Source organism: Rhinatrema bivittatum, chromosome 3 (genome assembly GCF_901001135.1).
Source record: "Rhinatrema bivittatum chromosome 3, aRhiBiv1.1, whole genome shotgun sequence".
Classification (NCBI taxonomy): Eukaryota; Metazoa; Chordata; class Amphibia; order Gymnophiona; family Rhinatrematidae; genus Rhinatrema; species Rhinatrema bivittatum.
Genome location: NC_042617.1, coordinates 523,056,605 through 523,070,986, shown reverse-complemented (window position 1 = coordinate 523,070,986; position 14,382 = coordinate 523,056,605). Strand labels below are relative to the sequence as shown.

The 14,382-nt window shown below is 43.6% G+C and overlaps 1 protein-coding gene across 7 annotated transcripts in view; it reads right to left on the bottom strand.

The window, feature by feature from the left end:
* The window catches only part of OTOF (otoferlin), a 773,648-nt gene that overhangs the window by 162,823 nt on the left and 596,443 nt on the right, over nucleotides 1-14,382 (bottom strand). For all 7 annotated transcript variants that reach the window (XM_029596247.1, XM_029596250.1, XM_029596249.1 and 4 more), the window contains 6 exons: nucleotides 13,292-13,400; nucleotides 11,097-11,280; nucleotides 7,237-7,357; nucleotides 3,850-3,950; nucleotides 1,159-1,249; nucleotides 934-1,050 (listed from right to left, as the gene is read on the bottom strand). In XM_029596247.1, coding sequence (XP_029452107.1) covers nucleotides 934-1,050; nucleotides 1,159-1,249; nucleotides 3,850-3,950; nucleotides 7,237-7,357; nucleotides 11,097-11,280; nucleotides 13,292-13,400 — 723 coding nt within the window. The remainder of the gene's footprint in view (nucleotides 1-933; nucleotides 1,051-1,158; nucleotides 1,250-3,849; nucleotides 3,951-7,236; nucleotides 7,358-11,096; nucleotides 11,281-13,291; nucleotides 13,401-14,382) is intronic.

The following is a 14,382-nucleotide window of genomic DNA, read 5'->3' as shown; positions in this document are numbered from 1 at the left end:
TAGTCTTAAAAGTTTATGTGATTGTAAAACATTTTTAAGAGGCTGATATTCAAAAAACACTGAATGCCTGATATAGGAGCCTCAGTGTAAGGTACCAAAGCTCAGGTTAGTACTGTTATGTTATAAGTGGATAATAAATACTCAAAATAAATAAATAAGCAAATAAATAAATAGATATGGCAAGGTGAAGTTTCAGCTGAACTTAGGCCTAGATTCATCATTCTGCTCTAAGGCAGGCCTAAACATCTCTGGCTACTTAGCTGGATACAAGTGAAAATTGGCTAAGGTAGTCGACATCTTCGGCCTGCCCCGGAACATCTCTTTTTAATCCAGATAATGACTTATCTGCTCAAATCTGATGCAATATTCAAAAAGTTGCCATTTAGCTGGATAAATTGTGAGATATGTAGCTATTTGACCCTAAATATTGACCCCCTCCCCTAGGATCCCAAATTTAGGAACTCATCCTAGTAAATTTTAAAAGGGGCCAATTTAGGCACCTAACTCTAAAAGTTAGGAGCCTAAACCTTTAGAAAATATCGGCCTCTATATGTTTTATTGTATTTTATCTTGTGATATAATTTTTCTTGTACCTACATAGGAAAGGCATGGAGTATATATGAATAGAAAAATATATAGGCAGACTCTCAGGTCCAAGTAGTTCAAAATAAAAACAAAGCTTCACCTATCATTCTCCAGAGATAAGTGCTATTAGTTACTGCTGGATGAAACATAATGCTGCCCTCATCCTCACTAATATGATATTTAAAGCTATGATATTTTTAAATCAAATATAGGTTCTTCATGCCAGATCCTTCTCACACCCAGGAAACAAGGGTGCCTCAACCCCATTCCACCACATACAGATGTACAACAAGAGCTAAGCTCCACCTCTGTGTAAGCCTATGGTGCGAGGGTGAGCCTCGTGCGTACCTCATCTGCCAGGAATCGCAGCTTCTGCAGGAAGTTCTGCACCAGTTTCAGCTTGTCTCTCACGGTGTTTTTCTTCACCTGCGATCGCATGCTCTTTGCCTGGGTTCCCATATTCTCCTGAAACACACATCCAAGGGCCAGAGTTCAGAGAGGCCCAACGAGCAGCAAATATTCCGTCGTTACAGAGAAAAAAAATAAATGTAACCCCTCTCCCAAAACCCTTACCAGTTCTCGCATGCAGGATTTAAGCCTCTCTCTGTCCAGCCTTGTACTTCCACTCTGGTTCTGATCCTTGTTGGCAAGAGTCACATAGCGGCTGAAAGAAATAATAAACAATCATCTGTGTACAGGTGAAAAACGAACACTAGGAACAATGGAGGACATTGTTCCTTGCACTGTGGGAGCATACAGGAAGTCACAGAACCCTGTGTGTTACAGACAAGAAGAACATTTCCCTTTGCAAGATCACTGTAAGGAAATCCCAGAAATCTGCAGGGGGAACGCTTAACTCGTGACTTCCCAAACCTGCACTGGGGACCCTACCACCAGTAGGATTTTCAGGATATCCACAAGGAATATGTATGAGATTTAGGTACATTGAAAACCCAGTATATGCAAATTTATTTCATGCATATTCATAGGGGGCCTTTGATTTCAGTTTTTATTGTATTTTTCCTGGGAATTTCAATGTTATAACAAAAAACTATCAGTGGAAAAATGACTTTGTTATAAGACAGGAAAAAAATAATGGAAAAGTCATTCTTTCACCTAATATTTTTGTTGTTATATCATTTAAATTCTTAGGAAAAAAAATAATAATAATAATAAAAATCCTGAAAATGAAGGTCCCTACATATTCACTGTGGATATTCAGGTGGGATTTAAAAAAGGGGTGCCCATTGGCAACAGCGTGGGCAGTCTCCCTCCAGAAATAATCATAGGATGCAGGGAGGTCAGGGCAGTCATCAGAGGTGCAAGAGACCCATACCCCTGCCTGACCAGATCTTTCACTCTCTGGCACCCCTTCATCTTAGAGTTGCAGCATGGGGCCTGGAAACTAGCACATTCTAACAGGCCCTGTGGCAGGCCCACAATTTCCACTCACACAGACTTCCTGTTACCATGGAAACCCAATCATGGGGCAAGACCTCGATAGGCCTGTCAGCATGCAAGGACTCTCAGGCATCACGCTCAGTTTTCTTCTGGGATGTGCGGTTGCTCCTAGGCCAGTGCCACTCTGCAGGACAAGTGGCACCATGGTGGGAGCAGGTCTAGAGATAACAGCATGATAGCAACAGCGTTTCAGCAACTATGAAAATTTGGCACCGGAGGCAGTTACCTGTGTTGCCTATACCTAAATCTGGGCCTGGTGATATCCTGAAAACTTGACTGGCTATTGGGTACCCCCTAGAAGAGGTTTGGGAAGCCCTGCTTTGTATCTTTTCCAGCTTTTGCTTGTATGTTTGACATATAACTGAAACTGATCTAAAATGCAACCTCTGTAAAACAGGCCTAAACCACCATGGAGAATAATGCTAGATTAAAAGAGCGGTAGTGGATCAGGGGTCTGCAACCCCCTTTACGAATGAAATACAGAGGTCCTTAATCAAAAGATTTTTGTGGGTAAAATCCATTTATGTTATACTGCTTTATCCTTATTGGTTTAAGAAAACTGCATGTAAAGACATTTTCTATTGTATTCCTTTGATTCAATCCACCCTTGGGGGCACACTGTCATTGCCAAGGAGATTTGCAGAGATTTTTCTTCCCAGCCTCTAGCACACAACCTATGAACTGAAATTATTCAATGCTTTGTTTTGTTTCCATGCTGTTTCCACCGTCCATGTTGCATTTCATTCTGTCATACTACCGCTGCCTCGAGAGGTGTAGGTATCAAAATTGTGGCTTAAACTTATCTGTCTCAGCAGATTTCAAAACCTTAAATCCTAGTGTGGGCCTTCGGGCACATTATCAGGAGGTTCTCTTTCCTCCCACACTCCTCGGGCCCCGATGAAAGATAGGAACTCCTTTATTCAACTCTTACTGGCTCCAGACTAACCAGTCTAATCCTTTCCCTGTGGTCTAGAGGTTGAATCTTCCTGATTCTTACCCTTGCCAGAGAGAATGCCCTTCTCTAGGACAGAGGGGAATCTCTTGGTGACTCTTCCCAAGCTCTCTGTGAGACGTCTCTCCAACACTTCAGAACTTCTCTGATATCTTCCTTTGACTCGAAAGTCAAAATTAACTCACTCTTTCAGGGAGGGACCTTCCTATCAATCATTTGAACTATCCATACCTCCTGAACCTCCTATTGCAGGAAAGTTCTTACTGTTAAAGACTAGTAGGGTCTAGGCAGCCCTATAGCAGCAATGACTATGCACTCTCTCTTTAGACAGGAAGACCATGGATTAGCAGACTTAGAATCATGATCATTCAAAACTGGTTATGAGGATGGATGTATTTATTTATTTATTTATTTATTTATTTATTTATAAACCACCTATCCTAATAGAGAGCTGAAATATGATTAATACCTGGAAATTAATGATATATCCACATGTGACTGGAGGAAGATTGATGAGCTCCAAGTCTTCCTCCTAGTCCTAGATTCTCTGATGTTTATTTCAAAAAGTCTGGGGATAGCAGCCAGTCATTCAGATCTTTAGTTATGGATTAATCTAGATCAGGGGTCTGCAACCCCCTTCATGCATGCCACACAGAGGTCATTATTCAAAGTCAATTTTTGTCCGCATAAATCTGAACCTTTAATGGTTATTTTGCCCAAAGATTTTGTAGCATTGCCAGGCTAGCTGTATCCATGTCTATCAAGGGTACAGAGCTCATGTGTTTCCTTTTCTACTGTTTCCACCATCAATTTGTTTTGCATCCGTCCCTGCTCTTCCCTGTCACACTCACAAGCATCCACTGCTTAGCTCCTCCAGGACCCCACGGAGACGGCGCTCAGGATACGGCTTCTCGGTCTTTATGATCTCATGGACATCATTCAGCCCCTCCTCCTGCAAAGACACATAAGTGATCCAGGGGAGAACGCCACCATGACACAAGAAAAAGACCTTTTTGCAAAATATTATAGAAATGCCTGTTATATAATACTAATACTAGTACAACTAATAATAGTAATAACAGTTGTTATTTAAGGCCAGCCTGTGTTCTGTGGTGTTAATTGGGATTGATCTTGATTACTTCCCTAGCACGGTGTCCTGCTGAAGCAGTACTTAAGGACCCCGAGGAAGGTTCAAGTCAGATATTGATTTTGCAATGACAACTAGTGGGGCAGACAAACAGCTGCACTTGTTGACCAGAGGTCACTCCAGGTCTTGGCTTGCTGTATGCGCATGAGGTGGTGCAAAAAAAAAAAAAAAAAAGAGAAAATACAGGTATTACCATGCCTGCTGGCACTTTCAAAGAAGTCAACAGAAAAGCAATTTAGGACTCAGTAAGGGAAGAAAAACAAAGACTAGAAAGGAAATTACAGAAGAGAGGGGGCACTTTCGGCCATTAAGTAAACGGTGGAAGAAATTTAGACTTGAACTCAACAGCTTTATCACTTCCCCACCTACAACAGACAGGAAGGACATCCCTTGAACACAATGCCTCATTTGTAAAGTTTATTAAAAATATGGAGTGATACGTATGAAAGCACTAGCATAGCTGACAGATGTGTTACATTAAGTATTTTTCCTTTTCACAGTACAGCATACGCTTAATGGGAGAAATGCATACGCTGCAGGTTTTCTAATATAAGAGAAACCTGCTGCTGCCTGGCACACTGCCCTAGTGATAGGGGAGAACTGAAGCATGGCTTCCTGTGCGGCTCAAGTGCCACAGCGTAGAATCAAATTAGTGCCAGTGAAAACTGGAATCTCCAGAGACTGTGATACCTCTTACTGGATCAACAGAAAAAAAAGGTGTTGCAGTACGTCAGCAGTCAAGACCACATAAGTTCCCTTTCTGCAGCTGTGACTGAAAAGCTGACGGAAGGAAACATTTTATTATTTAAAAATATTCCTGGAGCAAGAATTTCCTACAGCTGAAAATCAGTAGAGGAGCGTGGCCCTCATGATATGACAATTAGTGCAAAAGTCCAGACCTCTCACGCTGTGAAACAAAAATTGAAAATGCCAAGAGGCAAAGGAAATCACTGAAGAGAAAATGTAAATGTATTTCTTCCTTCTGTGGCTCAGAAGAAGGAAGACAGACGAGCACACACTTGTTTTTCTCAGAAAAGTTCACCACCACAGTCATGTGCTATGGTGAGATTCCACTAAAGAGCTCGATGACTTGAACCTCAAGGTAGGTCAAACCAAGGCTCTACCGGAACCTGGACTGAAATGCCACCATTGGTCACCAAGTACAACTGAGAGATGTTCGAGATCCCATTCTCCCTAAGGGCTTAAGTGCTAGCTTCACTGTACCTAAGGCTCAGGTTTCAAAGTGGGAATCAGTATAACTTCACGGCAGTCTTTAGATTAATTTTTTTTCAAAAAGTCATAAATTTGTTGAAATCCCAGAGAGCAGGCAATGTGGTATTAGCATTATTCAATTACAGTTGAGTAAATGGAGTTGCCAGGAAGTTTAGACTAGCCCAGACCTTAGACTACATTCTACAGATTCTGACGCCAGCAATTTAACCACCTGCCTGGCTGTGCACACGCCTGGGTCTTATTTACCTCTCTAGGGCATCATCAGTGCACAGGCTGCTGAGATGTCTTGCAGTCAATATCAACACTTGAAAGTGCAGATATATCTAATAATACAAATCTGGATTTCCAGCACTGAATGTCACAATTTCCACCAAAACAGAATCCTAACAGAAGACCTAGGATGTAGCGCAGAAGGGCAGTTTTTATGTTAGAGTGGAAACATGTGACTGTCTCTGCAGCTGATGACCCATAGGAGAGAATAAGAACTGAATGTTGCTCCAAAGGGCTGAGAGTGAATGGGGTAGTCAGTATGCCGGCTGATGAAATGTTTATTAAAGGAAAATGCTGCAAATGATGAAAGTGAAAGCTTTAGCAACAAAAAAAAAAGGACAATGCTCCAACATTAGGAATGTTCATTGAAGGTGCTACTGTGCATTACTAAGCAGCTATTCCCATACAATACAATTTAGAGGGTAATTTTCTAAGTCACATAGGGACACAAAACCCACTTTTATGGGTAAATGGCTGTACTAAAATAGGCCGTGGCTGAGAGCGTGTAAAAGCCTGCAATGTAACCTGGTTACGCACGTCGTTTTAGGGAAACTGAGCAGAGGTATTGCAGGGGATGGAGCCAGGACTTCTGCGCATACTTTTGATTGTAAAAAAGGATGCATGAAAGCGTATGCACATAAGTGTGTGCCCTCCAAGAAGGAGGTGCAGCTTTACGCAAATGAATGCGTGCACTCGACCAATTAAACCAGGATTTTCAAAACGTCTGCATGTACAGCGCGCAAGCAGACTTTAGCACTGTGCGGGCTTTTGGAAAATGACCCTCCCTCCATGCATCGCTTTTCACATTTATTTTAGGAAGTCGGCTGGAATAACTCTCATGTACTGTGGCACAGTGCGCATCCCCATAGCCGCCCGCGATGTGTGTGCGGGTGGGAAGAGGAGAGGCTTGAGTGCCTTCTCCATCACTATGGAGCTATGCATGCTGAGGCCCAATGCCATGGGAAGTGCCAGAGACCAAAAAGCGCTACAGGATTGCATGAAACTCGCAGCGGCAGCTGGTCTCCATTTCAGCTGCAACCGGTCTGGAGCTTAGAGGCTGCAGCACAGGGACTGGGTTTTTTTGGCTGGGGCTGAAGTGAAGGGGAGAAGCAAGTGGAAGCATAGGTGGAAGGAAATGGTAGCAAAAAATTAAGAGACATTGGCACAGAATATGAAGAAAAGAACAACTTTTTTTTTTTTTTTGGGGGGGAGGGGGGGAATGCTGTCTCCAATTTGTGAGGGGGACTCCAATAAACTCCACTACACCACTGTCTGTACAGTCTTTCTTTCTTCTCAATTCGTTTGCTTCCAAGCCTGGTGCATTTTGCAAATAATTAACTAATGCTATTTAATCAGTTTTAATTAGGGTTCTCAAACTCCCTACAGTGTCCTAATAATTACCTAATCCTGTTGAAATACGCTTGGGTGCCCTGATGTTTCTTAATAATGTTTAGTGTTGGACTCTCTAGAATTCTCTGATAAACAATCGATCTCATAAAGTCAGCCCGGGTTAGTATGGAGACCTAGGCAGTAAAGAAGATTTATGTTTACAAAGACTACGATGTTATAAGACGTCACCAGTTCTGACCAGTTTGTCTGCAATCTTATCCATAATGTTGGCATTGTAGAGCCTCCGCCTTTGGTCCTGCCACCAGCTCTTTATGTAGATACAAGGCTTCTTCTCAAAGTAAGGCAAATGGAAGTAGTTCCTGCAGTGGTGAAAGGAAGGCAGAGAATCCACAGGATCAGTAATGAGCAAACAATCGTTGAAAGCAAAACAAGACTTTCAGCAATGAAGACGTGACCCTAGTTATACCATCAAGTAAGGTGTTACCAATAGAAACAAAAAGGAAGGAGTAACGCGAGACCTCATCTGGAGTACTGTGTGCAGAGAGGTAGATCCCCAAAAGAATACAGATTAGAGACAGTCCAGATAATGTCTATCCAAATTGTGGAGCTCTCTACCATAAGTCCTATAAAAAAAGACTTAAGGAGTTAAATATGTATATCCTAGAATGAGGAAGGGAGAGGGGGGATTTAAGGACATTCAAATACCTTAAAAGTATTAATAGTGCACACAAAACAACTATTTCTCAATGGGAAGGGAAGTTCTAAAACAAGGAGTTATGATGTGAGTTAAGAAGGTAAACTCAGGAGTAACATAAGGAAATATTTCTTAACAAAAAGGGTATTGGATACATAGAACAGCCTCCAAGTGAAAGTGGTGAAGTCCAAAACTATGGGATATGCACAGAAGAGCCTTAGAAGTGAAGAAGTAAAGAAAAAGCAAGAGATGATTTGGGATTTATTAGGGATGAGCATTCATTTTAAACTAATGGGAAAAACACAATGAAAGAGGCCATTTTTGGTTTGTATGAATGATACGAACTGAAACCTAGCCTCAGACAATATAACCAAAAATTCTCAGGTATTTTTGTATTTGTCCGTTAAAAAAAAGGGCCTTCAGCGGCACTAGGCCTCAGCCTTGTCCCATCTCTGAGGCCCGTCCTGAGGTCGGGTGCCATTACTGAGGCCCTGGGCCCAACACTGGGGAGTAGCCGAGGCCAGATCCTCTTGTTGAGGCACAGGCCTGATTCTGGAGCCCAGCACAAGGCCAGGTCCCATCACCGAGGCCAAAGCCTAGACATAAAGCTTAGGCCTGAGACCAATATTGAGGCCTGGCTTAGGACAGATTCTAATACTGAGGCACAGACCCAATACTGGAGTCCAGCTGAAGCCAGGTCCCACTGCCAAGGTCTGGGCCTTGGCCTGGACCTAGGCCCAATGGGGGCATAACCAGATGCCAGGTTCTGTCGCTGAGGCCTAGGCCTAGGCCTCAGCTTGAGACCATGTCCCATCATTGAGGCCCAGGCCTAGGACTCATTCTGATGCTGGGGCCCAGCCTTGGCCCAAGCCTTGGCAATAGAACCCAACCTTGGCCAGGCCCCAGGTTCAGGCCTGGTCTAGGCCTGGGCCTCAGTGATGGGACCTGGCCACAACTGGAGTCCCGCATTGAGCCTAGGCCTAGGCCCAGGCTTGGCCCTTGATGATGGGATCTGGCCTCTACCAGGTCCCGGTGTCAGTACTTCAAAGGGGCATGGGATAAACACTGTGGATCCATAAAGTCAAGAGGCTGCCAATGAAGAGTGGGTGACTCGCCAGAATGACGGCTACTGCCTGGAATCAATACCCTTATTAAATAAACATACACAGGCTTACTGTGACTCCAAAATCGCTCTAAGCTTCAACAGCAAGAGGAAATGTGGAAAAAAGGATTCACACTCACAAAGAGAGGAGTAGCTGGCTTGTTACGGCGGTTACTACCCCAAATCAAATAAGCCTGATACTTCACTTTCAATGCATATACAGCATAGTTCTCTGATTCAACGGCAGGGGAGAAGAAAAACTGATACTTCACACATCCAGAAAAGAGGGTTCGCACTCGCAAAGCAGGGAGTAGCTGGCTTGTTACGGCGGTTACTACCCCAAACCAAATGTGCCTGATACTTCACTTTCGATGCATATCCAGCATAGCTCTCTGCTTCAACGGCATGGGAGAAGAAAATCAACCAATAAGGGCTGAATAACAGTCTGGGTAAAACAAATAAACATGGGTGCAGATTGCTTATTGCGGCGGCTTCTACCCCTAACTAATCAAGCTAGATATTTCACTTGGATGCAGCTCCATCACTGCTCTCTACATTAAAGGTGGGGGTGGAAGGGAAATAGAACCAAGAGCTAAGAGAAACAGATAAGTATGAGAGAGAAAATTTGCGGGGCAGACTAGATGGGCCATTTGGTCTCCTTCTGCCGTCATTTCTATGTTTCTATGGAACTTAGCCTCTGATCTAGGCCTGGGTCCTGGTAATGGGACACATCTTCAGGCTAAGCCACAGAATCAGGCCTAGACTTAGGCCCAGAGCTGAGCCTCAGCAGTGGAACCTGACCTTGGCTTCAGGCCCAGGCCTAAACCTTGGCAACAGGATCCGGCATCAGTCCAGTCCCCAGCATCGGGCCTACAACTAGGCACACACCTAGGCCTGGGCCTTATCAATGGGTCTAAGTCTAGGCTATGGCGATGGGATCCAGCTTTTAGCTAGTCCCGGCATCGGGTCTAGGTCTAGGCCCAGATCTGGCCTCTGAGATGGGACCCAGCCACAGCTGAACACCAATGTCAGGCTCGGACCTCATCAACATGATCCAGCATTGGGCTTAGGCCTGGATTTTGGCAAAGGAAACCTGGCCTTGGTGACTTGTCCTGGCATCAGACCTAGGCCTAGGCCCAGGTCCTGGCCTCGGCAGTGCAACCTGGCCCTGGACCATTTTTTTTTTATATTGAATTCAAAGGGGTTTCCCCCATTGACTTGAATGTATAACAAAAAAACAAATGAAACAGTAAAACAATTTTTTTTAAATTTCATACGAACTTGATGAATGACTGTCATCCACAAAATGAATTGACAAACTGAAACAACGTTTTTGACTCTGCACATCCCTAGGAGTTACGGCATTACACCAGGAATGGAACTGGGCAGACTAGAAGGGCTTCAGGGTCTTTATTTGCAGTCAAGTTCTATTTTCTCTGCTTCTATGATTGCTTCCAAACCCATCTTTTTAAAGAATGTCTTGGTCACTACATTGGCGCCCCATCCATTTCTGCATACAATTGAAGTTTCTCTTGCTCACCTACAAATGCATTTACTCTACAGGTCCTCATTACCTCTTTTCTCCTCTCTCTCCATACACCCTTCCTCATGAACTACATTCATTGGGAAAGTCATTACAATGTGTGCCGTTCTCCTCCACTGCCTGGCTCCACTCTTTCCATCTTGCTGTACCGCACGCTTGGAATAGACTTCCTGAGTCGGTGCTTTATGCTCTCTCTCTGGCTGTATTCAAATCCAGGCTAAAGGCTCACCTTTTAGAGGCTGCTTTTAAGTCTTAACCACTTCTCTATGATAAATACATTTTCAGCAGACTTTTATTTGTCATGGATGTTTGATTTGACTAGATTTTAAGCTCCATGGAACAGGAACTCACGCTTATGTGTATTGGTACAGTGCTGCATATGTCTAGAAGCGCTGTAAAAATTATAAGCAGCAGCAGAAGTATTAGTTTTACTTGTGGTAATTTCCTGAGGAAAATGGAAGGAGGCAATGCATAGGTTTATATGTCTGCTCATTACAGACAATGAGATTGTCTGTACCTAGAGTTCTGCGGTAACCGGACAATTCAATCTATCCCAATGACATCTTAGTAAAGTGATTAAAAACGAAGCAAGCTCATTTTAATTGCCTAAGATCAGTCATAGAGTCTGTGGCTGCCCCTGCATATACATGGCAGGCCCATTCTTTAGTGGCTAAGTAACACGTAACTCAGTAATTGATTAAATGATTATCCCTGTAATTGGATTTCATTCCTTGAGACCTTAACTCTTATTGCACTTGCCTGTCAGTTATAAAGGGTTTCATTGATGGAGTCATAGAAACCGATACCATCTCTCCATCTTCATCAGCGTCATCATCACTGGAGTTCTGAAGGAGCTCCGATTCTTCCTCTTCTCCATCTCCTCCCTCCTTCTTCCTTCGCATATTTGGCTTTGATATCCCATCAATCTGATTCCCATAGTTACCTGCACAAAACGTGAAATCCTAAGGATCACCCGTGTTACAACATACAAGCTTTTGGAGTCAGTGATCAGCAGTGTTTTTCCTGATTAATACTGCTAGGGACTGCAATTGATGACCTACGACTGCAATCATTTTACTAGTTTTGCTAAAGGCCATTCTGAATTATCTGTCAAACTATTGTTATATAATTTTTACTTTGCACAGATGTAAAATACATAAGGAAAGTCTGCACTGTGAAGCATTTACAATCTAAGGCCTGGATTTATTAAAATGCACTAAATATCGCATGCGATAGGAAAAGGTATTTATATCTCTATGGGAGGCCCACTTAGTAACTCGAGGTGAGGTTTAAGTATTAGTGTAGGGGTTAGGGGCCACTTTGACATTCAAATTGAGACGTATGAACAGAACAGTGCTCTCTTGTGAAGATTTGATGACCTTCGGAGTGAGGAAACTCACCCAAAGATGAGATTTGTGCAATGTTCTCTCAACCAAGCTTGATGTTACCCAGGTAGAGAGTCCATCAAGCTAGATTGAGAGAACATTGCACAAATCTCATCTTTGGGTGAGTTTCCTCACTCCGAAGGTCATCAAATCTTCACAAGAGAGCACTGTTGTTGTGAGTCCCGGCTGCGCTTACCCGCGGCCAGACCTCCCTACCTCCTCCACATGGCTGGCACAGGGTCTTCTTCGTGGCGGGCAGCAGCACACGGGCCGCTGCGCGACTGCCCCTGGACGTCGGGGAACAGCGTCGGGAGAGACGCAGCGAGTCCCGCCTCTTAAAGGGGCCGTGACGCCAAAACCCGGCCGGCCCCGGAAGATGACATCATCAGCCAGGGAGATTTAAACTCCCTCGGAGGAAGAAAAGACGCTTTTGCAACAGGTTCCAGTGCTTGTCTGCTGTTCTTCTGGCTTTCCTGTTTCCTGGCTTGATTTTGGATTGGATTTGGATTTGCTGCTCGCCGCCTGCCCTGTACCTTTGCCCGGATTTGGATTTCGTTGCTCGCTGCCTGCCCCGACCTGTGGTTTGGATACTGTGTGACTGGCCTGATTCGGATTGGAACCCGGACTGTGTTTGGTTACCGCCTGCCTTGACCCTTGCCTGTAACTCGGACTGTGTTTGTTTGCCGCCTGCCTTGACCCTTGCCTGGAACCCGGACTGTGTTTGTTTGCCGCCTGCCTTGACCCTTGCCTGGAACCTGGACTGTGTTTGTTTGCCGCCTGCCTTGACCCTTGCCTGGAACTCGGATTGTGTCTGTTTGCCGCCTGCCTTGACCCTTGCCTGGAATCGGACTGTGTTGCTCGCCATCTTCCTGAGGACTCCGTGCCGGATTGTGCTGCAGAACTTTCCACCTTCTGGAGACGAGTACACCTGGGCGCTACAGGTGGGTGTCATCCCTCGTCCCGGTCCAAGGATCCACTACTATAACAACTGTTCTGTTCGTACGTCTCACTTTGAATGTCAAAGTGGCCCCTAACCCCTACATTAATACCTAAACCTCACCTGGAGTGATTAAGTGGGCCTCCCATAGAGATATAAATACCAATCTAGTGTGAGGGCATTATGGCTAGGTGCTCTCTCTCTCTCTCTCCTTTTTTTGCATGCAAAAACACCATATAGCACTTTGATAAATGACCCCATAAGTTTGAGGAAAGGCAGACATAGGAGAGATACAAGGAAGCAGTGCCAGCATCTTCTTGTTAGGTCTCAGCCCTCAGAAGGGACAGATTACGTTTTTCCCTCTTTTAACAAATATGTGATCCAAGCACAATAACAGCAGGCCATTCATACTATACACATGAGCTTTTTCAGAGTATCCTAATTGAACTGAACAAGGAGGCAGTCCCACACAATGGATTAAAATCAACCCTATGACCTAACTGGATAGAAATGTGCCAAATAATGTTATAATTCTCAAAGTCTGGTCATATAAACAAATGAGGCAGAAATTATAGTGGCTTATCCTTAGCAATGGTTAAGTCTAGACCCAAGAAAATATGTTGATCACGAACCTATTGTGACTTCAAAGTTGACTGGCTTATCCCCAGTCTTTCGGTCAACCATTGTAGCTTCCAGAAAGGCAGCAAAAAGAAAGAATTCTTCCATTTTCCCAGTGCAGTTCTGTGAACAGAGCACACCATGCAAGGCGATCACGTGATGGGAATAGCACACAAAGGGCTTCTTGGTGCCTAGTGAACAGGTCAAGCAAAAGTCCCCCTTCTACTGTAACCATCCTCAGCATCACCAAACTAGCTGTGACTACCATACTGTTTCAACCAATAACAGCCCACATATGGAGCAGCTATCAGTCCATTGACTAGCATGCAAAGGTATTAATATGTTTCAGGAGTACATTAGTCTAAGTAAAACTAAATTTCTTGATATAGAAGGCATGGCTGTCCCTTATATGTGTCTGTACAACACTGTATATGCCTTGCAGAGTTATGTAAATACAGATTATTATTATTATTATGGCTCTCATATAAATTTCACATTGTGTTTTTTGTTTTAAACTAAATATAGATATTCCCTTTTTGGTCCTCACAGACTGAAAGAATTGTGCTCAACATTAGAACAACTAATTTAAACCTCCATCTCATGATGAATTAGAAACAGAAAACAGACCATATAAGAACATAAGAAATTGCCATGCTGGGTCAGACCAAGGGTCCATCAAGCCCAGCATCCTGTTTCCAACAGAGGCCAAACCAGGCCACAAGAACCTGGCAATTATCCAAACACTAAGAAGATCCCACGCTACTGATGCAATTAATAGCAGTGGCTATTCCCTAAGTAAACTTGATTAATAACCGTTAATGGACTTCTCCTCCAAGAACTTATCCAAACCTTTTTTGAATCCAGCTACACTAACTGCACTAACCACATCCTCTGGCAACAAATTCCAGAGCTTTATTGTGCATTGAGTGAAAAATAATTTTCTCCGATTATTCTTAAATGTGCTACTTGCTAACTTCATGGAATGCCCCCTAGTCCTTCTATTATCCGAAAGTGTAAATATCAAGGCGCACATTCTCTTTATACTAAATACATTATCCACTAAGGCTGAGATTTTCTTTGACTTCTCCAATTGTTGTTATTATTA